A 24,132-nucleotide genomic window follows, 5' to 3' on the forward strand; every position below is an offset into this window, starting at 1 on the left:
ACAATCAGTTTTATTTTTGTAAAAATATTAAAATCAACCACAATAACAGAAAGAATGACAATACGAGCATATAGGTAGAGTTAGTGGGCACCATTTGTTTATTTGCCTCTAATCTATATCTGCACTTGTGGCATTATGTGCCAGAAGCGTACGTTAAAACCAAGACAAGGCCACAGCAGCTGTTATGATGCGGACTGCGGTTGGTTGTTATTTATTTTATTTATTTATTACCCATTACAGATTCGCAGAATACAGAGGTTACGGGCCTTGTGGCGTAGGCGTAGCCCTTACTGGTTGGGGGGCAAAACTTTGTTGTATTTTGGGAACGAAACGTTAATCCATTCAATGGTCAATCGACTCAATCCCCCTCTTTTGGTTAAAAGAATCTTTAGTGAATTTACTCTTTTATCTCACACTCTCAGTAACGTGTCATGTCTAGCCTAGTCTAGGAACTTTTTCAGTTTTTAAACGCTTAAAATTTACAGGGCGACCCCACAATTCTCCACCCTTAAACTTGGATTTCTGGTTAAGTGTTTTTTCTTGCAGCTTTTAAGTGGCTGAACCAACCAAATGACCTAAGGGTACGGTGTTCACTCCAATTTCAGCCTCAGTCATTAAGCATCTTATATTCACTACATCTCCGCAAGTCTACAATACAAAGCAAGCAATGACTAATGAGTAATCAGTTTAGTCGTTTCAGCTGTTATCAAACGACTCCAGGCTCTGCGATGTCTTAATTGCCTTTTATGTAAAAAGTAAAAACAAACACTGATAAGTAACAGGTTCTGCAACTCAAGATAACAAGCCATTAATGCAATTTACTAGTTTCTCTAATAACAAAACAATGTACTAATTTCTAGGTTCAGTAACGCCTAACTGGTGGGATGATGCTGACGATGATCATGGTGCGCAGAAACCCAGAAAAAAATAACAGTCTAATAAGTAGTCCAGAGGTTGCTGCTGGTGGTAATGGTGATTTTTTTTCTTCTTTTTCGTAAGCAGTGGCAATGGCGAATTGGTGATTGGGCGTCTAGAAAATAGACAAACTATAAAAAATAAATGAAAAGAAAAGAAAAGAAAACAAGAGAAAAACCCCTCATTTTTTGTAATTCTCTTGCATGTTGCATCCATGAAAAAAAGGGAAAAGTCCATCCATATCTCATCATGTGCTGCTCATTCTCGCGTCGTATTTATAACCCAACTGTGGTGAAAATTGCAGGGAGAGATGAGACGACTACTAGAACAGACGAAATGAACAAAAATGTACCAAATTATAGCAAAAAGAGCAAGTAAGAATTAAAGAGAGTACAGTAAAGATGGAAAATCAACGGACCCATGTCAAGAACCGACAGCTGTAGATGGGTTCTGAGGAGGATGACCTGTCTGCTTAGGGGTTTCCAGTGGAATTGCTATTGGAACGGTGTCGCCGGAGCCATTCGCATTAGGTGGCGGGTCGATCCTTCCATCGATGCAAGAGGCGCACTTTGTCTCTAACCATTCTTCAATATCGTATTCCCCATGACCCATGATTCTCCTTCCCGAGCAGAGTCGACCAATCATCCCGGCCACAACCCCCAATATCGTTATCAAGGCAAGAACGGCAATAACAGGTCCGATTGATCCGTGACTCGAGTAACTGTTGAAAGCTTGCTGATTTGCAGTCATGGGTGGCGGCTGCTGCTGCTCTAATGGCATTGACATTTTCACTGCAACTCAGGAAAACCAACTTTTTCTTTCTTTCTTCCTCCAAATGGAAGTACAAAAAACTGAAAATTTTGACTCGTAGAAGTGTAGTGCTACTTGGATCAGGGAGTTTTTGTTGTTTAAGCACAAAAGCACATGAGAGATTTGCGGAGACCGAGAGCACCAAAAGCGCAAACAAGGTAAACAAAAGAGAGACAAGAGAAGAGAAAGATGAGGATTTTATTAGGTCTAGCAGTTCAAAACACCAAAATTCTTCTAGGTTTTGAGGTTCTGCAACTCAGAACAGTAAAAGTTGCAGAGCTACCAACATAAACCACTTAAAAAATATTTTCCGGGGTTCACAAAAACCGGGGAAAGTGATAGATGGGATTTAGGAGGTTTGAACGAATATATATATATATATATAAAGTTTCTTTGATGATTCTGAAAATGGGGTTGGGTGGACGTAAAAAGGTCTTATTTGGTGCTTATAAACGCTAGAATTCGCGAGAATTTTTTATCCCCACCCATTAATCTATGTTGAAGAGAGAGCAGAAATAGTGAGACTGTGAGAACCGAGAGAGGTACAGCTACCATTAAACTAGAAGTGACTGTAAACAATAAGGCGTAACAGTAGTTTAAAGAAAGCCCCAGAAAAAGGAAACGGTAAATATAATGAAAAGAAAAAGTTGGTGTAGAAAAGTAAGAAAATTCGGTGGCTAAAACCCTAGAAAAACCCTCCTTTCAAATCGAAGAGCCTTTTGGGGACTTTTTTGTGGTACCTCAAGAAATCATCGAAAACAACATCAACATATATATAGCTGAAAGTTGAAACATGCTCGAAAAATCAACAAACCAAACCGATTTGCTCTCTTTCTCTCTCCTCCCGGTCGGATGCAGAGAGAACTCAGAAGCCTACACTACATTAACTACATTTTTTTTTCTGGGTATATCAATATCTCAAGTCTCCCTGCGAGAATTTTGGGAAATTTCCTTTTTTTTAATAAAAAAACAACACAGGTGTTTGAGTATTACCAAATTATTTATAATTTTTAAAACAAAAAACTAAAATAATTCGTAACCAATGGTAATTACTAATTACAGGCACGCTGAACGGCTGAATTCATATGGGGCTCATTTGGCTTTGCTCGGGGGATTGCATTTGCGATTTGCGTTGCCTTTGTATTGTTTGTGCCATCTCTCACAAGTTCAAATCAGCCCCCCACATGATTGCCCCTTATAACGTTCCACAGCATCCCCACCATGTATCGAGAATATCTTCCGATGATGACGTCCCAATACAGGAAGGAGATGTTCTGTGGGACGTTGTGGGGGCAATCTTGTGGGGGCCGATTTGATCTCCTCACTCTTAAGTATTAAGTAGTCTCTACAATTGGCGGTGTGCGTAATGCGCACTACTCTGAATCTCTGTGTTGCGTGTTCAAAACCCACATTCAGTTCATTCAATCAATTCCATTGTACTACAACAAACAAAAAACAAAGCCTAACGTAGGATAACCGACGACACGTGCGCCAATGCCCATGTGCGCAGGCATCGGGAGACTACGACGTACCAGATTGGATGGTTGGCGTTGGAGGAGCATGAGCACAGAGAGAGAGAGAGGCTACAGAGATGTTCTGTGCGGCCTATGCCTTGCCTACTGTAGAGTGTAGAGTATAGAGTGTAGACCTCTTACAGGTTAAACAGCCTTCTCTTGCTCTTCTTCTTCTTTCTTCCCACTTGACAATAGTCAATAGTCCACTGATGACTGGCCGGTATAGTACGACCGACGGGAAGGAGATCACTCCGCATCTCAAGATCTTTGTACGATAAGATTGCCCTGACCATCCGATCTAAAGACTTTTCGTACACTACCCACTGACTCTCTTTGAACAATCCAAAACAGAAGACAGTGAGTGAGATCACATACTTTTGAGTCAATTTTTCTTTTTAATTTTTTTTAACATCATTGTCAGATGCATTTGGCGCATTGGATCTCCTTCTACGAGATCTCTGTTCTCTATGTCAATGAAAAGCGTAAAATAAAGAAGCCATAGCGAAACCCTCCGGCGCTCTCGTGTTCTCAACCGACGGATCGGAACCCAATAGATTCAGGGTTCAGGGTGGGGAACATCGTGTTTCACTCACATGGATTCCAGTCTCTGACCAGTGACCATTGACGCCTGGATAGCTCCTGCCTTGTTAATCATTTTGATAAAGAAAACAGGAGAAGAAAAGCCATGGATTGGTATTGTAATCTGGTTTTGATATGTACGGTAGATTCTTGCAGGTTTTGACGACCATGTGATCCATGTACAGCTCTCGTTGGATTGGGATATCCATATCCTGGGTCGAATATGATATTAAGATGTGGAAGCGGTTCACTCTGCCACTTATAGGCCTTCGAGTTGATCTATCATTATCCAGGCTCCAGCCCTCCTACATTTATCTTTAATGTGGAGAGAATTGAATGAAATTACCTGTAAAAAGTAAGACTTTCCCTTCGAGTCGAGGAGGTTTTCCTATAAAACCTTTTTTTTAAGGAAACAATAATAAATGAATTTCTTTTTAGACAGTACTCAGAAGTCACAACACTTGAGTTGGGATCACCTTCGAGGCCGGCTTCAAACAGGGCAAAACCCGTTCCAACAGCTTTTACAGTCTTGGGGATAATTCTATAGTTATGTGATTTATTTCATGAGAGATATCCCACGTTCGAGCCCGGCTTCAAACTGACTTGCCGTAATAGAAGCTGAACACGTTCCAACTTGGATCTATCATTTACTAGATGTATTGACTTGCCCTAATGAAAGCCGAACAGGTTCCAAGTTCCAACTTAGATCTATAATTTCCTAGATGTATGGTGTTGGTAAGATTTTGGAACAGGTCCGGATTCCAACACTTGCAATCCTGCATCCTTGCATTAGGAATATACCTTCCTGAATGACAGAATAAGAGTAAGGAGATATTCCAAATGCATGGCTGTATGTGTTGTGAGGATGCTGTGAGGACTGAATCTTAATTGGGATGATTCAGAATCTCCTGCCCACCAGAGTTTTATCTAGGTCCTATAATACAATATCTACTTACATTAAAAACCTCTTCCTCTACATAATACTATATAAGAGAATGAGATACTCATCATGTGTAACTGTGATGTTATGCGGATAAAACCGTGTCTTCACAACACTTATAACTGTGCATTTTGAATATCTCCATACTTTTTATTTTGTTGGTCATATATTCCCAATACAAGGATGCGGGATTGCAAGTTCCACATCCTACCAACACTATACAATATGCCCCACATGATGTTGGTGTGCCTTAAAATAATGGGTGGGACCCTCTGATGCTTACGTAATTAAAATAAAACGAAAAAATAAGGGATATCATTCATATTAATACACACTGAATCACTGATACCTATTCGAGGGTATCGACTATGTTGATATTTTAATTCTAATACTGGGTCGATTATTATATGGTCATTTGACCTTTACAAGGCTAACCGTGAGCAGCTTGGTTGCTTTTGTTTTTTTGATATGCTTTGAAGGGCTATACAACGGGGGTAGTCTATCCCCAACGAGATTCAATCTCATGTCTCCGCTACGATCAATAGAAGACCTTGTCGACCAGCTGGTTGGTATCTCTGATGAGCAGCCTGTAGACCTGGCAATTGGGTTGAGTGGGTTAGATTCGGGTTGGGTCAAGGTACTTTGGGTTGTTTTCGGGTTGGATTGAATTTTGGGTTGTGTTATCAAATACTAGACGCTAACCCTAAATGTTTGGGTTAGGATTGACCTATGGGTCAATTCAAGCCATCCCAAAAAATAACTGAAATTAAAAAAATAAAAAAATACATGAAAAATGTCAAAATTTAAAGAATTAACCTTAAAATTCTAAATATAAAATAGAAAGCTTGAACATTTAACAATTTAATGAGTAAACAATAAAAAGTAAAGACTAAATAGAAAAAATTAAAGAATAGAAACTTCTAACAATGCATAAATAATCTCAATTAGACTAGACAATCGGGTCAGCGGGTTGACCCATGACCCAACCCAACCCAACCTAGTTTTTTTCATGTTGGGTCGGGTCGGGTCATTTCACATTTGGGTAGTTAAATATGAGGCCCTAACCCTGTTTTTTCGGGTTGGGTTGGGTTGGATTCACGGGTTGGACCAACTTTTTGCCGAATCTAGCATCCTGATTTTGATTTCTGCTTACATGACCAAAAGAAGTAGAAGCAACAAAACATGACCTTTTTAGTAGAACCCCAATGTAGCTGCTCTATCCATTGACTATCCTAAAATTACTTCAAAAAGTTGTCTTAGACCCTTTAGTTGCAGTGGGTGAATGTATATTACTAGCTTAGTGATATTTGCATCTGAAACTGCTTTTAAGCCCATATTTGGGAGTGCTTAAGTTAAAAATAAGTGCTTATTTGAATAAACACTTATTTGCATTTGGCATCCAACTTTTTCAAGTGCTTATTTTATAAAATAAGTATTTATTTTATTTTATAAAATGAGCACTTATTTCATAGTAGGTGTTTGGTAGTCTTTGTAATTCTTTCTACTTCTCGCGGTATAATGACAGACCAAGAGGCTCGACGAAAAGGAATTCCAATATGCACTTAAATATGCACTTGTGACTATTTCAGTATTTTGTCATTCATTTTCTTTTGAATTTTCAAAATATACCCTTATTAAAACATTTTATTAAATTACTATTATAAAAACACTTATATAAAAGCACTTTTACAAAAACACTTTTAAGAAAATACTTTTATTAAAGTACTTTTATAAAATTCAACTAGGGATAATTTTATAAGTAATAATTTTCAATTCAAATAGAGATAATTTATAAGTGGTATTTTAAAATTCAACTAGGGATAATTTTAGAAGAAAAAAAAATTGAATAAACGTAAACACTTAAAAAAGCTAAAATTTTGGACTTAAAAAAATCCTTATTTTTAAAATAAACACTTATTTTGGACTTATTTTCTAAACACCAATAAATACTTAATAACCCAAATAACCACCTATTTCAAAGAAACACTTATTTTTAAAAATTCCCAAACATGGCCTAAACCATTTATCAAGGCTCAAAATTCTGCATTATATGCCATGGACAAAGATGGCATTGTCATTGATGCATTTGGTAATTAATGCGCATCAGGCATAACCTCAATGAGATCATAAGAATCATTAATATACAAGTGAAATATTAATCGGTGAGTGTGGGTTTTCATCTGTACTGAGTTTATTAGCAAAAGGGCTATTTTATATTTGGTGCTAGCTGGTCAAAACCTCAGATCAAATTCATTAATAACAGGATACTAATGAATCAGGGGCGAATTGGTGTGTGTTTCTCCATGACTCAATGGTAATTTGTAGACCTGTTAGCATATTCAGGCATTGGACCGGGTTTTTATTTTTTATAAATAGAATTTTATTATTTTCAAGTTGGATTTTTGTCATCAACAATTCTCTAATTTTTTTCAAAGAAAAAACACTTTTGGCCTATTTACGGTTTAATTTGGAAGGAATACAAATACAAATATTTAAAATGCAAAATTTTGTAATTTGTATTATTTTATATGTATTTTTATCATACATATATGTATTTGTACTTTTTTCAAACTAAGCGTAAAGAAAATTGAAAGGGTGGCCATTTTAAACCTCAAACTAAGTTGTTAGATACGCCATTGACAGATCGATTATACAGTGAATGAAATAATAAGAAATGATATTCATTTATCAAAAAATATAATAATAAGAATTGGTGAAGTCAAAAAACTCTGAAAATTTATAGGTGGGGTCCCATCTGAAACTCGTAACATGTTAAATTTCATATGTTACCAAGAATAAAATAAAAACTATTTAATGTATGAATAAATAAATAAATAAATAAATAAATAAATAAATAAATATATATATATATATATATATCATCTGAAACTCGTAACATGTTAAATTTCATATGTTATCAAGAATAAAATAAAAACTATTTAATGTATGAATAAATAAATAAATAAATAAATAAATATATAATAAATATATATATATATATATATATATATATATAAGTGAGTCCTACTTAAGATTTGCACATATTCATGTGAACAACAATAAAAACAAAAATAATTATTTTTTTAATAACTAATTAATAATATTATTAAGTATTTTTATGGGTCTCAATTAAGGCAGAGCATGATTGGATTGCAAAGCATGCCACACTTCATTAATGTGTGTTCGGTTATGGTGGGGTGTGGCCTAAAATCCAATATATCATATTGTGGTTTACATCATGTCCAAAACATCGACCACAAAATTTAACTGTGGTTGTAACCATGCCACGGGTACTATAGCTTTAACGTTGGTCATTATGCTTCGTAGGCTCCTCTTTTTTCAGGGTTGTGTATACTTTTATATTAATATTAGTTTTCTTTAATTTTAATTTTTAATTATTATTTGAATAATTTATTATCAATATTAGTTATTATTATTAATCCTTTTTTAAAATTTTGATTAATATTAATTTATAAACTTTCTTTTTTATTTTAAATATTTAATTATATCACTATTATTTTTATCACATGTTAAATTAGTTCATATTATAGATTTACATTTTGCTTGAAAATTCCATAAATATATTACTCTTGATCAATAAATTACTTCACATTTTATAATGAGATACACAAAATCAAAATATAGGATGCGGTCTAAATCATATATGACCTTGCAAAATGCCTATGTAGGTGTGGTGTGATTCAGACAAGAATATACCACCCAAATTCTCATCCATACTACATAACATCCTTAAAATTCCCATTTATTCATATCTCTCTCATTTTTTTTCTTCTTCTTCTTCCATTGCTCCTGTCACTACCTAACCTCTAACCGAAGCAGTGGCTGATACCAATTAGATGGCTGGCAGAAACTGGAAAACATTGGACGATACAACATATCCGATTAGACTTCTCCATCAATTTACAAGGAAATTCAGTAGATCAACAAGTTCTCTGATCTCCCGCTTTCTCTCGATCTTGTATCATTGGGTCGGTGAATAGGTAAATCTGCTGGCCATAAGACAAAACTGACACAATCATGATGGATCGGTTTGGATTGGTTTCTAGGTTAGATTGAATTGGTCTACCCAATGTTTCAAAAACTGATTCAGAAACGGAACCGCTTTGGCCACCTTATTGGTTCGATCGTCTAATCCAAACGAATGGCACATTGCAACTTAAAAATAAATAAAATTTAAAATAATTAAAATAAAAGGTCAAAACTGATCACCTGGTTCAGGGAATCATTGACCAAGTCAATAATTTTTGGCCAAGAAATGGGTTAAAGGTGAAACAAAACCAGTTGCTTGGACTGTTCTCAGACCAAATGGTCTGACTGTCTGGATCAACGATGGTTTGAAAACACTGGGTCTACTGGCCATGTCCACTCTCCTGAAGTCCAACTTTTTGGGCCTGATGATTGGGACCTTTTGGGCCATGCCCATTCCTTTTAAATTCGACTTTTTATGTTTTTAAAAATTAAAAAATAATATATATATATATATATATATTTATACTATTAATATATACTATAAAATATAATATTAATATATCTATATAATTGGTTCATGTCGATTTTGATGGATTTACAAAAGTTCAAACCTGCCAACCGACAATTGGATCGGGTTGATCGGTTTGAACGAACTCATGAACAGCCCTAATCTTTATTTTGTGTGAACTGTTGGCCCAAAGTAATCATAAATCCGATTGGAGTTGAGGTTGATCGACATTCATTTTCCTTTGGAAAAAGCAGACCAACTGAATACTGGTCCAAAATAGGACTTGGCTTGTTTTTTCTCCAACAAAACGAGTTCGGTAATTCATATGTCAGGCAAATTGTTACCTGACCCGGTCGTCCGGCTTTAATGTTTTCCAACTCAACAAGAAAACAAAACATTTGTACTGTGAGAGTGCATAAGAAAACGAAAACGCACCTTCGTCGGACATGGGAGGGTTGATCTTTGCGACGTCTGTACTCTGGTGGTCAGTACTACTCAGTATTGGATTCCGTTAATCCTTAATATGAGATGAATCGATCAAGATTGGCCTTTCAAATTTAGAAGGAAAAAAAGATTCAATTTCAATGGGACTCGTCAGACAACCGTTAAATGAGACTAATGGATGAATGGGTTGGGTCCCATTGGTTCTTATAATGATCAGACAAGAGAGGTCAGAACAGTGGAATCATGAATCAAATGACGCCAACTTGCGGTACTGGTGGATTGACCAGAGTTGATGTAACCAATAAATTGACTGGAGTACTGGACCAAGCTGTATGTTCAATTTTGTAAGAGGTCTAATTGGTCAGAAGTCCATATAATGTGTTTAAGACATGAAGGGTCCAGGCGAGCACTCATTCAGGATCCACGTGGCAAAGCAAAGGGAATGACGATGGGTTGATGGCTGCTCGCGTGCAAATTTAAAGATTTAATGTTTTTACATGTACGTGGACGGTGGACCATACAGAGGATATTTGATATTTGCTTTTTTTTTTGACAATTATCAAGTCTTGTAATTCGGTAAGTTAACTGTGGATTTGGCAGTTTGGTACATGCTTTATATTATATTTTGGTGTGGGTTTGATACTATAGAGGCAAAAAAAGGTAATAACTTTTTTTTTTTTTCATTCACTCTCGGTGATGGAGTTAGGAATTTTCTTTGCGGGGAGGAGGGTGTTATGTAAATTATTTTTGGATTATGTGTCAAAAAATTTATATTAAAACAATTAAAAAGTCAATTATATTATAGAAAGTAAGAAATGCATACATGATAGGAGAGGTGAGAGGACTGCTATGTCTTTTAATTATAGGTTTTGTAGCAATCTTAAATCTCGTAAGCATTACTTCTTTCGTTTTGGGGATTTTGAGCGGGGAAATTTGGTCAATGTATTTACAATCCCACTGATCAAGAAATTTATAATCTTTATTTATTTATTTATTTATGTAAGGGTCATAAAAAGTTTATTTTTCAAGTGGACTCCTTCCCAAAAACTGGAAGTATAATCTCCTGGATTACAACCTTAAACTGAAATGACTACCTGTCACCATTGGTGCTAGTTCAAGTGATTTCATTTCTGGTTTTTTTGTTGAACAACGATGAGATGGGATGACAGCTGACATCCATATAATAGAGAGTAGATACCATAAAGTAAGTTATGGGAGAATGGGGTTTTCGACTGTTCACGAATGGTGAGGGCCAAGGAACTGAAGCTACAAAGCACGAAAGATACAAAAACAGAGTATGGAAAATAATCATAGAAGATAAAGAGCTACAAAGCACCGAAGCTATGTTTTATATACTAATAGACAAAAAATTTCATAAAAAAAAAGGTGAGAATCATTCACATGGCAACAAACAATACTTGAAATTAAGAAAAAAAACACACCCATCTGCTGGATGAGAATGAACTTTATCTGCGGCTGCGGTGGAGTTTCTTATATTCTTTAGAAGTTCTTCTCTTCGATACCCCTTTTCGCCAATATCACTGCTAGAAATAATAATCTTAAGATTAATGCAAATAAAAAAAAAAAAAACAAAAGGATCAGCTCCAAACCTGAAGCAATGAGCGGTGACACTGTTTCTTCTCCTGTTAAGGCTCATTGTTTGTTCGGTTTCATAAAACTAGGGCTGTAAGTCGGGCTGGGTTAGGTTGGGATGAGGCCAATCCTAGTCCAAACCTAAGTTCTAAAGCTGCAACCCTAAATCTAACCCTAATTAAATTCCTTCAATCCTAACCCAATCCAATCCAATCCAAAGTTAACTTTGGATTGGGCCCAATCCAACCTTCTTCCTATTCCCTTTAATCTTGTAGAACCTATTAATTTTAGATCTTAATTCAACTGTCATTACATATATTAATCATACGTTTTATTAGTATTTGTTTGTTGATGTTTTTATTGGTTCTTTAAGTACAAAATTCAGAAAAAAAAGTGTTTGAAACAACTATAGTTTATTATGATGGCTTGTAATAGATCTTTTATGGGCAGTATACTATGGGTGGCAAACAAGAGAGAGGAGAAAATGAATAAAATATTCAAAAAATATAAAATATGTTATCAAAGGTTTTAGTATTTCCAATTAGGATTAAGTGAAGTGATTATCTTAAATGAATTAAATGATAGTATGTAGTAGTGGCTATACAATTATCATGCATTTAAACAAATCAATGTATTATCATATATAACATATATTTATATATGATATATACTATATAGTCGGGTTCGAGTTGTCCAAGGGGTCAACTTTAACCCAACCCGAAGTAAAGTTGGATTCATAAATTTTAACCCTAATCCTAACCCGAGCATTAACCCTACCCAACCCAACCCGACTTTTCAGGGTTGGGTTCGGGCTAACTTGAAACAAGTTGTCGCCTTACATAAAACATCCAAAGAAACAACAGTGCATCACGATGCATTGGATAATGTTCTCCAACTGCCAACTCAGCACACATGTCAGAGCCACGTCACCTTGGCATTGGGAGAAACACTAGTTTGGTGTTTTGAGCAGTTGTGAGTTTTGTGGATCCCTATGTGTTTTTGTTTCCTCTCATTTTTAACCGTAAATGGTCTAACCAAATATGATTTTCGCATACGTGGATTAGAAACGGTCGTGCAACACCATGATGCCAAACAACACCTTAGAGGAGGCATTTAGGAGAAACGGCTCCAATACCAAAAAACCTTCATAATAGTTAAAAGTCTTGTGAGCGCAATAGGATAGTGCAGACTACTCAAGACAAATCCTTTATAGCATCATGATTGTCCGGCATCATAGATTCTTAGAGTTCACATCTCCGCCCCTCACACCACATCTCCGCCCCACAGAGTTTACGTCTCCCGATGATAGTGTTAGAACTAATGATGTCATCATCGGGAGATGTTTTCAATACACGACAAGAATGTGGTGTGGGGCGGTTCTCTGTGAGGCAGCGCTGTGAATTCAGATTCTTCTTACATGTGTATATAGAGATCGGATCTGCTCCTCACACATTTACGGGAGATGTTTTCAATGCACGATAAGATGTACCTGTGTGGTGCCCTGTGTGAGGAACAAATCCCAATTGGCATATATAAATAAAAAAACTTTTACTTAAATATATAAATAGGCTTAAGTTAGGCTGGACTAAGTTCAGGCTTAGACTACCCAAGACAAAGTCCCAGGGGACCTGATGAAGGTAGCTCTCCTCTCAAAGCAATTCCTTATTTTCCAATCCGTCCAAAGCGGAGTTCCATTCCACGTGAATGCGAATTTGCGAACGTACTTGATCCTTTGAGGTACTCTTTTAGCTATATTTTGCACTCTTAGGCCATCGAACAGCATTTCCACACCAGTAGTTGAATCTCTTTAGGCTATATTTGGTTTGAAGGAAAAGGTAGGGAAATCTATATAAGGTTTTAAAGGTTTTCCTAGCTCTCCCTACTTTTTTCTTCAAACCAAAAACAGCTTTAGTTCTTTCAATGGGTTGTTTTTGGTCAAATGAACTAAATTTATCATATTGGTTCTGATTTTGTCCTGGTTAATAATTGGGTTGGTTCTGGTTTTCATTTGTTCTGAATCAATTCATATCCAAACGGGCCAAATCAGTTATTTTCTTAGTAATGTATACAATTTTCTTAGTTTTTTTGCAATTTTTATTATATATCTAAAGTCATAACTTTGATAGATAATATATAAGACAATTTTAATTAAAAACACTTTATATATAAATATATAAATAATTTATTATTTTACTTTTTAAGGTTATATTATTCAAAATCAAGTTTTAAATTATTATTTATATTAATAATTTTAGCTGTTAGTATGATCGAGCCTACCCGTTAAATTTGATTATTAATTGGTATGGTTTTGGGTCAATGATTCTGTCCCGATTTATAATCAATTTAGGATTTGAACATAGGGGTGCAAATGGATCGGATTATGATCCAATCCGATCTGAGATCCAGTCCTATTTGGTTGAATTTGGATCACCCCTGTTTGGTTATTTATAAATTTTTTATATTATTTATTTTTTATAGAAAACATATATATATATATATATATATATATATATATATATATATATATATATATATATATATATAATAAAAATAATTAGAAAGTACTTGTATTTTTTATTTTTATTTTACTTAAATTAATATATTTTAATTTTCTTTTAATAATTATTTATTTAAAAAAAACAAGTCAGATCGAATGAAATCCGAATATCCGACTTACCAATAAATTTTAAATTTAAATAAAATTCTATCATATCTGATCGGATCTTCGAGTTGAATCAAATCCAACATAAACAATATCGAATCAGATTCAAAAATACCCTCCTCTATTTTAACACACTGTCCCGACCCAGACCTCATTCATTGACACCCAAATTTTTTATAGCCGGAAGGCCTTCCATCATTCGTTATGAGGGTATTTTGAACTTTGGCAGCTAGCTTGTGGGCCTCTGGCGCAGCCCACGTTTCAGCTACTATAATCAACGTGACGTGTATTGGGCCCACTTTTGCTTTCAATATTTCACCTTCGTGGAATCGTGGTTATAGGGCGCAAGTTGATATATACGAATTGCTACCTCCATTTAGAGTGCTTTGATGAGGTCAGGTCTTCATGATGATATATAGTAGTGCTCGTCTGTCCCTCTCCTGGTAATTGGATTGGGACAGTTGGGCTTGATCGATATATATTAGGGGTTTTTATATTTCAGTTGACCCTTTGAGTGGACTTAAGATTTTTAGGGTGTGGATTAAATCCTGATCATGGATTGATGTCAAATTTATAGATAGGATGCGGTGGTTTATAAGAGGGAGAAAAAAGCGGGAGGAGGGGAGGGGGGAATACTAGTAGATTAGAAAGGAGCTGCAATTTCAGATTTTTGAGGTGGATTTCAATTCACTTATTCTTATAAATTAAGCATTGATTATGCTATAGGCTTAATTTGGAAGTACAAATACAAATATGCAAAGTGTAAAATGTATATTTTGTATGTAATTATATTATATATATTTGCATTTGTATTTTTTAAAATTAAAAAGAATATAATGTAAATATGTAAAATGTAAAACATTATATTTTATATTATTTTTTATGTATTTATATTATATATATTTGTAACTTTTTCTAAACTGAGCCTAAAAAGTTAATTTGAAAGAAATTGAAATATATACAAAATTTTGCACTCTATATATTTGTATTTTTACTCTTGCATTTGTTGGCGTGCAGCCTGTTCCACATGCCACCCTTGTGAGTTGAGTCTTATCAATTAAGTCTGGACTCTGGATTGGAGAAAAAGCTAATAACACCTAGAAGCCTAAAACCAGATTGAACTCATAATATTTCAAAAAAAAAAAAAGTGAGTTGCAGATAAAGATATATACAAAAAGCAAAAAGGGGATGTTCCAACAAGATCCAAGAAAATTAAAGAAAAGTTGTCACAACTCTCTCTACCTCTCAACAGTAGTCAAAAAGTAAAATGATAAACCCCTACTCTTTTCTTTTATCTGAACAACCAATGCTGGATACTTTGACTACCAAATAGTATGTTGCACATGACACTATTCTCTATTCAATTATCAATGGATTAGTATCAATTAACTAGTTTATAATTACCTTATTACATATTTTGAATACTCACCTAATCTTTCAGACAATTAAAAAGGATCCATGGTTTTTTGTTTGAAATCCAATAGTCGACCAGACATTTGGGGGATGAATTAAGGATGATACACAATGCAATATGTGGTGTGGCTCCGGCATTTAATTCAAAAGTGTGTGACTAACTATTTGTTGTAAATCCCAAATTTGACTCGGTTGCTGATTGAACGAAATGAATAATACAGACTTACTATTTGCTTTTTTGCTTTGAGGGCAACAAGAAAATTCCAACCAAAAGTGCAATTAGAAATGGCTTCGAGAGTTTGAGGCTTGAATATGAGACGAGAGCTGTAAATCCAACCAGTCATATCCATTTCTTTACTGTTGTTATGGTTAAGGTGGGTACCTACAGAGTGGATTTTGTTGTCAGGCTTTCTCCTTTCTTTTCTTTTTCTTTTTTTTTTCAATTTGTGAATCTTATCTCTTTATTTATACATAAAAAATAGGGAGCTTTTATAGTTTTGATTTGCTTGTAGACACTACAGTTAAATTTCTATAGTTTAGAAGGATAATTTGGCCTTTTAAGTGTCCTAATTAAATGAACAGTCAACAGTGTCAAAGACTTACAAGCAAAAGTTAAGTAGCACAACGTGAAATTAGGAAATAAAAAGAATCTTTCAATTGAGGCAGACCCTGATAATATTTTTTTTTTTACGAAAATTATTGAGGCTCATTTACCGAAACACCCCCTGCAGTGTCAAAAATTTACTATGGCTCCGTTTGGTTTACAGTCGGATAGTCTGTTTGATTCAGACAAGAATAGGAATAAGAATTAAAATCAAAAGGAATGAGATTTTATTATCAAGGGAGGGACAATGAATGACCATTCCTCCAAATGGGAGCAAGAATGAGAATACAATTTCAATATCACCCAACCAAACAGTTGGAATCAGAATAACCCGATTCCAGACCCCTATTCCCCTAATTCAAATGAGACCCAAAACCTACCGTACAGTAAATGCACGAAGCTAGAGGGGGTGTATAAGTAGTAACACTTGGGCATTTTCTGTTCTCTTGAGAAATTAGAATTACCTCAAGAAAATTACCTCTTTTAACAAACACAACCTTCTAAGATGAATGTTAATGTTGAAATGAGAGTTGAAGAAATGGAAAGACTCCGAATCTATATATGTTCAAATATTGGGTCATCAGTCAACTTGGAAGCAAGAAGAAAAAGGCTGAGATGATGAGAGATATCTGTCATCTGCCTGCATATGCCCACTTGTGCAGTAATAGGACGATGGTGGTGGTTCTGACATATTTTAAATTGTTCGAGGGACAGAGAGACAGAAAGAGAGAAGAACCTATAACAGGAGTCACGGGCAGGATCAATGTAAATGAATGAATGGTCTTCTTCGAGAATATTTTTTTTTTGTTGACAGAGAATATATAGTGATGATGATAGTTCATCAGGCTTGCGAAGACTAAATAGCTAGATTGGTTGATCCAAGAGAAAAAAGGGGTCTTACGTTTGAAAAGTATAATCATGGTTATGGATAGATACCCAAGAATGGACAATTCTGGTTTGGTCAGATGGTACTCAGGATTATATCCATGAAGCAGCTTTTCTTTAGTTTTTTCTTTGATTGACTTTTTCAATGCTTGCTCTTGCTTATAAAGTATAAACGGTTCGTTTTTTAATCAAATATCTATTTATGTCCTTTTTATGCTATAAATTTTCAGTTTTTTCTAAATACCCTCTAGTGTTTGGACATTGGAATACTATGGAATTCTTCGTTGCAAATTTACAAAGATTTAGGCCTTATTTAGAAAGAATGTAAATACAAATATGTAGCAATGCAAATGCAACGTATAGAAATACTTTATACAAGGTTCTGCGCTGAATATAGGGTTCGATTGATTTCCAATTCCGATTCCATATCCCTATTCCCGTGAATCAAATGAGCCCATATTTGTATTTGCACTTTTCCAAAACTGACCCTTAAACGTAATCTCAGGGTTTTGATATCAGTTGCGCAAAAGCATTAATTAGGATTAGGAAATGATAATTTGACATATAAAGTGGGGTTGGGTTAGGGTTGATTTAATACACGTGATTTATTTATTCTTATTCATTTATGTATTGAATTATTAAGTATGTTTTTTATGTCAAGAGAGGGAAAGATAGGATGATGACCATGAAGAGTGGTTAATTGTAAAAAATATTAGTAAATGATGTTTATGTACCATTTTCATATGTGATAAATGTATTCACGCAAGGGTATATAAATACATATATAGAAGTTAATTCATGCAAACTTTTTATGCCCAATACTGTATTGGGAATATCTAGTTTGTCATTTTCATGGAGAAATATTTCCAATACATGGTAATAGTGTCTTGTGGGAAGGGATGTGTAGAGTTTGTCGATAGGAGAGTGTCTCATCCTCTCCTCCCCCCTTCCATTTGGGGAGATATTCCCAATACATAACTGCAAGTGGGTATGAGGACGATGTGAGTATGGTCTTGTGAGTACTGAATCTAAGTTCCACAAGCGCCCCAGAGCCCATCCTTCCGTGAATTGGAAACATCTCCTCATGACACGAACAGCCGCACCGGGCATGTTCCCAATGCATGAATGAATGTGGGAAATGGGCTGTTGGGAGCCCATCCAAACTCCTCTTAGGACTTCTCCGCTGAGTTCCATTATTATTATTGTTTTTCTAGGAAGCCTTTTTAGCTCCATTATTAAAAATTTATGGTGGTCACCCTAGTAAATGTTGGGTTTAAGGAAAACTCTGTGATCTTCATACTTCAATTGTGATGAAGAACAAAATTTCTCTACAATTCTTTGGCTTGGAAGATGACATTATATAACTGAGAGTGCCAAGCTACTTTTTTTTTTCTCCAGTTTTTCTGTGGTCTCAATATCTTTATTGCATTGCAAATGCAGTTCCATTGTCTGCAAACATCCTACGTGCCATCCCTTTTTTGGCATTCTATTCAGATTTTTTTTTTTTTCACTTTTATGAACGCAAGAAGGAATTTCAGTTAAGCAGTGGTTCCTCTTGCAACTTACAACGCAACAATAGGGGAGAGCAAAAGAAAACCAAAAAACTGTGTCGACCGGTAAATTGATTGAAATCGAATTGAAAAATTGGTGAATCGAATCAGTCGGTTTAGTTTCGATTAATCAATATAGAAAACTGACGATTAACCAAACCGACCAGTATACTAGATTTCTATATATTTGTGTATATTATATATATATTTTATATATTATGAATTAATAAATATGTATTATATATAAATACATATTTATATTATATGATATATTATTTATTATTTAAAATATAAATTTTTATATATATTTATAATATTTTACTATATATTTATATATATTTTTATAATTTATATTATAAAAAATAAAAAAAATCAAAAAATTGATGAACTAAACTAACGGTTAATCAAACCGGTCAACCAGTTAACCGATAGATTTTGATTACCGATTTTCAAAAAACCGATACTACCGGTTCAGTTACAAAAAGTGTCCCATCGTTTGGTTAACTGAATCGTGAGTATCCCTACGCAACAATTTAATAATTCAAAATTTCCTAGCCATATTTGGTTTACTGCTATGGGACTTATTTTTAAAATTTTGTCCTTTGTTAGGCATGATTGAGTTATATTGTCAATATTGATTATTGAAACATTTGGATAAATAATTCTTGCTTTATGCTTTATGCTTCATTTTATTTTAGAATGAGAAATGGGCTCGAATATAAAAAAAAATGCTGAAAATCCCCTGTTTTCTGATTCCATCATCGTTAGATTCCCCATCAAATGTTATGGCAATTTTTTTTCACCCAAATATATAAAAAAAGTAATAAGTTTTCATTATCTTTTTCTTCTACAAAGGTATTCCACACCTGCCTAAAACTGTTGTATATGTTGATAAGTCCAATCAGAGAGATATTTCTGCCTCACCTCAGAATGCTTGAGTAAATGGCAATAGTGCTTACTCCAATGAGAAATATGAGTGAGCTCATCTCTAATGGATTTGTCATCAAATGCAACACATTTGGGTCGATCGTCATTGTCAGCTTCGACTTCCAAGTAGTAGATTTCTAATCCCATTGTCCATGAAAACAAACAATAAACAATGTCTTGAGTTGGGAAGTTTTGGCTTTCTCTAGCTAGTGGCGTCGCCACTAGCTATGCCTAAGCCTACGAAGCCCACTAGCAAGTTAGCATATAAATCACCCACCGCATCCCCAGTAGTGCCCAACACTTAGCATCAATCGTATTCGAACAAACTTTATCACATTCTACACACACCATGAATCACAAATCCTCATCCTCAGTTCTTCTAACCATACCTTTTCTCTTCTTCCTATTTTTGTCGTTGAATCCAGTCGGACATTGCGAACTTGATTATTACTTCTACAATAACAAATGTCCCGATTTGTTCAGGATCGTGAAGTATGGTGTTTGGGCTGCTGTGCAGAACGAAACCAGGATAGCGGCCTCTCTCCTTCGATTGCACTTCCATGATTGTTTGGTCAATGTAACTTATCTTCTCTTGACACCTTGACATTACTCACATCCTATGTTAATTAGTTTAGCTCTACTATAAAACTGTGAAGTATTCGTTGGGTTTAGATGATCACAGATTAATGGCCTGGTAGTTGGAGAGTGAAGTAGTTGATGATGTTCATATATATGAAGTGTGATAAATCTCTTACAGTAGGTTTACTTTCTTTTTCCTGCTGGGTTCATCAACAGGGATGCGATGGTTCTGTGCTTTTGGATGCCACCGCAAAGTTCACTAGTGAAAAGAATGCACTTCCAAATCGTAATTCCGCGAGAGGGTTCGAGGTCATTGAAAAGATAAAGGCAGACGTGGAAGCAGTCTGTCCATCGATTGTCTCCTGCGCTGATATATTGGCTATTGCAGCGAGAGATGCCGTCGTCGTCGTAAGAAACTCTTCCTTCTTATAGTTGCGTACTGAACTTGGTCGATGATCGACTTAATGTTTACTTCTTTCCTTTTTTCTATCGTTTTTAGTAAGTACTAAAGAAGAAAGTGAAAAGCCCACTGAACTGAATCAAATGTTAAACAACTGGTCACGAATTCACCACATTCAAGTAGCACTTCAATGGATAATCAGTTGCACATGGCGCTAGCTGTGCGAGTGCAACCTAGAGTAGAAGAGTAGCGCAATTTGATTTTCTTGGTGGAACTTTCCAGCTATGTTTTAACGTTTCTTTTTTTTTTCTTGCCTTTGATATAGGCCGGAGGACCTTTTTGGCTTGTGCCATTAGGTAGGCGAGATGGCACAACTGCAAGTGAACAGGCAGCGAATCAACAGCTACCATCACCTTTTGAGTCTTTAAACAATATTACAGCCAAATTCACCTCCAAGGGTCTTGAGCTGAAGGATGTTGTGGTGCTCTCAGGTTCTTATCCCTTCTCCCACTGAATCTACTCTTCCATCTTTTAATAATTCTTCAGTCGCTTTTCATGTATGGTCTGTCATTTTACTAACTCTATCTTCATACTTCAGTTGGTAAAATTGACACTGAATAATAAAACTCGGAAAAGAGTCAGTAGGCAGGATTTCTGAGTGATCAGAATCCATTGTTTAATGCGAACTTGGTAAAGCTGAGGATCATTGTCCACTACAGGTGCACATACCATAGGCTACGCTCAGTGCTTCACGTTTAAGCGGAGACTATTTGACTTCAATGGTTCTGGAAAGCCCGACAAGTCGCTTGATTCGACGCTCCTCCAAAATCTGCAAAGTACCTGCCCAAAGGGTGGATCAGACAGCAATCTGGCGCCCTTGGACTCGGCCAGTGCATCCAAGTTTGATAACGGATATTACAGCAACCTGGCAAAGAGTTCAGGACTTCTGGAGTCGGACCAAGCCCTTATGAATGACCCTACGACTGCCTTCATTGTTAATTCCTATACCCAGTATCCTTATCTGTTCTACAAAGACTTTGCAGAGTCAATGGTGAAGATGGGCAATCTCGGTGTGCTCACAGGAAACAAGGGACAGATAAGGAAGAAATGTGGATCTGTGAATTGAAATGAATACTACTCTGTAACAGTATATTAGTCCACTAAGCATACCAAGTATGCATGTTTGAACAATCTGAACAGAGTTCTATGTAAGCTTCTAATCAAACTCTTCATCAATAAATATAATGAACTGTAGCTTTCAAATGTTCCCAAGGAGGAGATCTATGAACTCATCGATCTCATTCAATACACAGCCAACGCTATTATTATATTCATGCATTCATGGATTCACTTAGCATGTTACGTGTACAAATTACATCTTCATTAATTACCAGTTACAGTCTCTAACACTTCGAACAAATTAACCTTAAGCTTAGTTAGGTATGTGACCATCCATTTTAGTTCACAACCCTGCAATTCTTCCTTATTTCTCCTTCCTTGCCAGTAAGAACCCCTATCTTGCTCATCTTCACCATGGATGCTCCGAAGTCAGTGAAGAACAGATATGGGGACTTGTGTAGTTATTCACCATGGATGCAGTGTCTGAGTCACCCATCAGAGCTTGGTCTGATTGGAGAAGTCCGGAATTGTTCAAGAGGTTCTTAAAATACACGTTGTCGAATTTGTTTGTTGTGACACGGTCCAAAGGAGCCAAATTGCTGTCTGAGCTAGCTTGGTTTGGGCATAAACTCTGCAGATCCTGAAGAAATGATGACTCTAGTGTTGGATCGGCTTTGCCGGAGCTGTTGTAGTCGAAGAGCCTTTGCTTAAACGTGAAGCACTGTGCGAACCCTATAGTGTGTCCACCTGTGAAGAGCCAATATAATTATGTATCAATGCTTTGACAGCTTATGCATGCGTAGTAGATTAATTTAGTAGAACTTAATTTACTGAAGCTACATGGGTGATGGATCAAAACTTGGACAAGGGAGGAAGAAATGACTCCCTTGGGTAAGTCTGGTCTGGCTTGACTGGCGCAAAACTGAAAGGTTTGGCTAGACCGGTCGGCTCATAACCTTTTTTCTATATATACCTCCAATATTCTAATTGATACGCATTGAAATTTGAATCAAGCTAATAGAATCGTAGATGCTGTAGGATGTAACAAATGACCTGAGAGCACAACAACATCCTTCAGTTCTAGACCCTTTGACGTAAATTTGGCGGTGATATTCTCTAAGGGCTCCAGAGGGGATGGTATCTGCTCATTAGCCGCACTCTGGCTTGCCGTCGTGCTGTCTTGCCGGCCTAACGGTAGCGACCAATAAGGTCCTCCAGTCTGAGAAAGGGAATCATTCAAAGAAAATTTATTACCGTAAACAGAGATCAACTGAAATAATTTGTAGTCGTGGTCATTGCATGCAGACCACATCACGCTTAATTTCTTCGTAAATGGTAATTAATGAACAGGGAGCAGTGTTGGTTACGAGATAGACGGCTTCTCTTGCTGCAAGTGCCAATATATCAGCACAGGAGACGATTGATGGGCAGGCCTTCTCTACATTAGCCTTTATGGCGTCGATGACCTCGAAACCTCTAGCTGAGTTCTGATTTGGCGCTGCGCTCATTCCCCTTTCATGGTGCTGGTGTCGTCGAGTAGAATAGACCCATCACATCCCTACATTAATTCCAAAATCCAAATGGGCAAGCAACGAAAGATGGGATGATCAGTGCCAAATGAAAATATTCAGAGGGCGTAAGACGTTGAATGCAATTGAAAGGAGAGGAGACAGATGAGGAAATTGTTAGAAGCTGAGAAGTATTTTACATTGACGATACAATCATGGAAGTGCAATCGCAGGAGAGAAGCTGCCACTCTAGTTTCATTTTTAATAGCTGACCACACGCCATATCTAACGATATTTGTCAGGTTTGGGCAAATGTCATCGTAAAATTTGTAACCAAGTTGGCAGAAGACAAGGGGATTGACGAGTAAGATCACAAAGAAGGGAAAGAGAGAGTGAACGTAGGGTTTGGGATTCATAGCTCCAAATATATGACAAATATTTTGATGCTGTAACCAGTACTGGTGTGACAAATAAGGAGAGGAACTAGGCCTATTTATACAGAGAGCCCCCAGAAGGATTGTATAGCTTTTCACTGGGCGTTTACAGAGTGGCATTGCCACTATTAATGTCCAAATCACTGAAGTTTGGTGCAAATCCACCTCCTTCCTTAATGGGAGAAAGAAAGTAGGGTTGAGAATAGTGCATCGATTAGGCGACGAGGCTTAAAAATTTTGGGCCCGTCCCATCAACCCGCCCATGTCTATTGGTCTATCCCTTTGAATTAGAGGCAGTGCCTGAGCGATAACTTTTGGACCTGGATAGCTTTTAGGAAAGAAGTATAAAAAGGTACAGGAATTAGAGGCAGATACCCTTATCAACAATTATATTAAAACCCAGAGGCACTAATGGTGTAATTGTTATTTATTCATTAGTGGACTTTAGGTGAGTCTGGTAATGGGAACTAGTAAAATGCATTTATCAGTCAAAGCCCTACATCCATTATGGGCACTTGCCATGAAGAGAGAGCCCAAATCTGTTACTAACAAAATGCTAGTCACACTAACAATACAGCATGATCTATAGCTGCACATGTTCATACTCCTATGCTTTGATGTTTTAATTGATGGGATTGTATGCTTGAGATGGTAATGGTGTGGCTATAGATCATGTTGGAAGCTGTATTGGTAGTGTTTTATTGGTAGCGGATCTGGATTCATTTTTTCAAATTGGGCCAATCTGGGCAAAACTTTGT

The 24,132-nt window shown here is 36.0% G+C and overlaps 1 protein-coding gene and 1 pseudogene across 1 annotated transcript; one reads left to right on the plus strand and one right to left on the minus strand.

Moving 5' to 3' along the window:
• The first annotated feature begins 19,294 nt into the window (after positions 1–19,294).
• On the plus strand, positions 19,295–21,585 carry LOC148850438 (Peroxidase superfamily protein). The gene is made up of 4 exons (XM_088946233.1): positions 19,295–19,911; positions 20,130–20,321; positions 20,639–20,804; positions 21,033–21,585. The coding sequence occupies exons 1-4, from the start codon at positions 19,684–19,686 to the stop codon at positions 21,437–21,439; spliced, it is 993 nt and encodes a 330-aa protein (XP_088802359.1). The 5' UTR covers positions 19,295–19,683; the 3' UTR covers positions 21,440–21,585.
• Positions 21,586–21,670: 85 nt separating this feature from the next.
• LOC148850439 (peroxidase 10-like) lies at positions 21,671–23,400 on the minus strand (annotated as a pseudogene).
• Positions 23,401–24,132: the final 732 nt, after the last annotated feature.

The sequence above is a fragment of the Nelumbo lutea genome, chromosome 5 (assembly GCF_056320005.1).
Source record: "Nelumbo lutea isolate HS-2025 chromosome 5, American lotus-T2T, whole genome shotgun sequence".
Classification (NCBI taxonomy): domain Eukaryota; kingdom Viridiplantae; phylum Streptophyta; class Magnoliopsida; order Proteales; family Nelumbonaceae; genus Nelumbo; species Nelumbo lutea.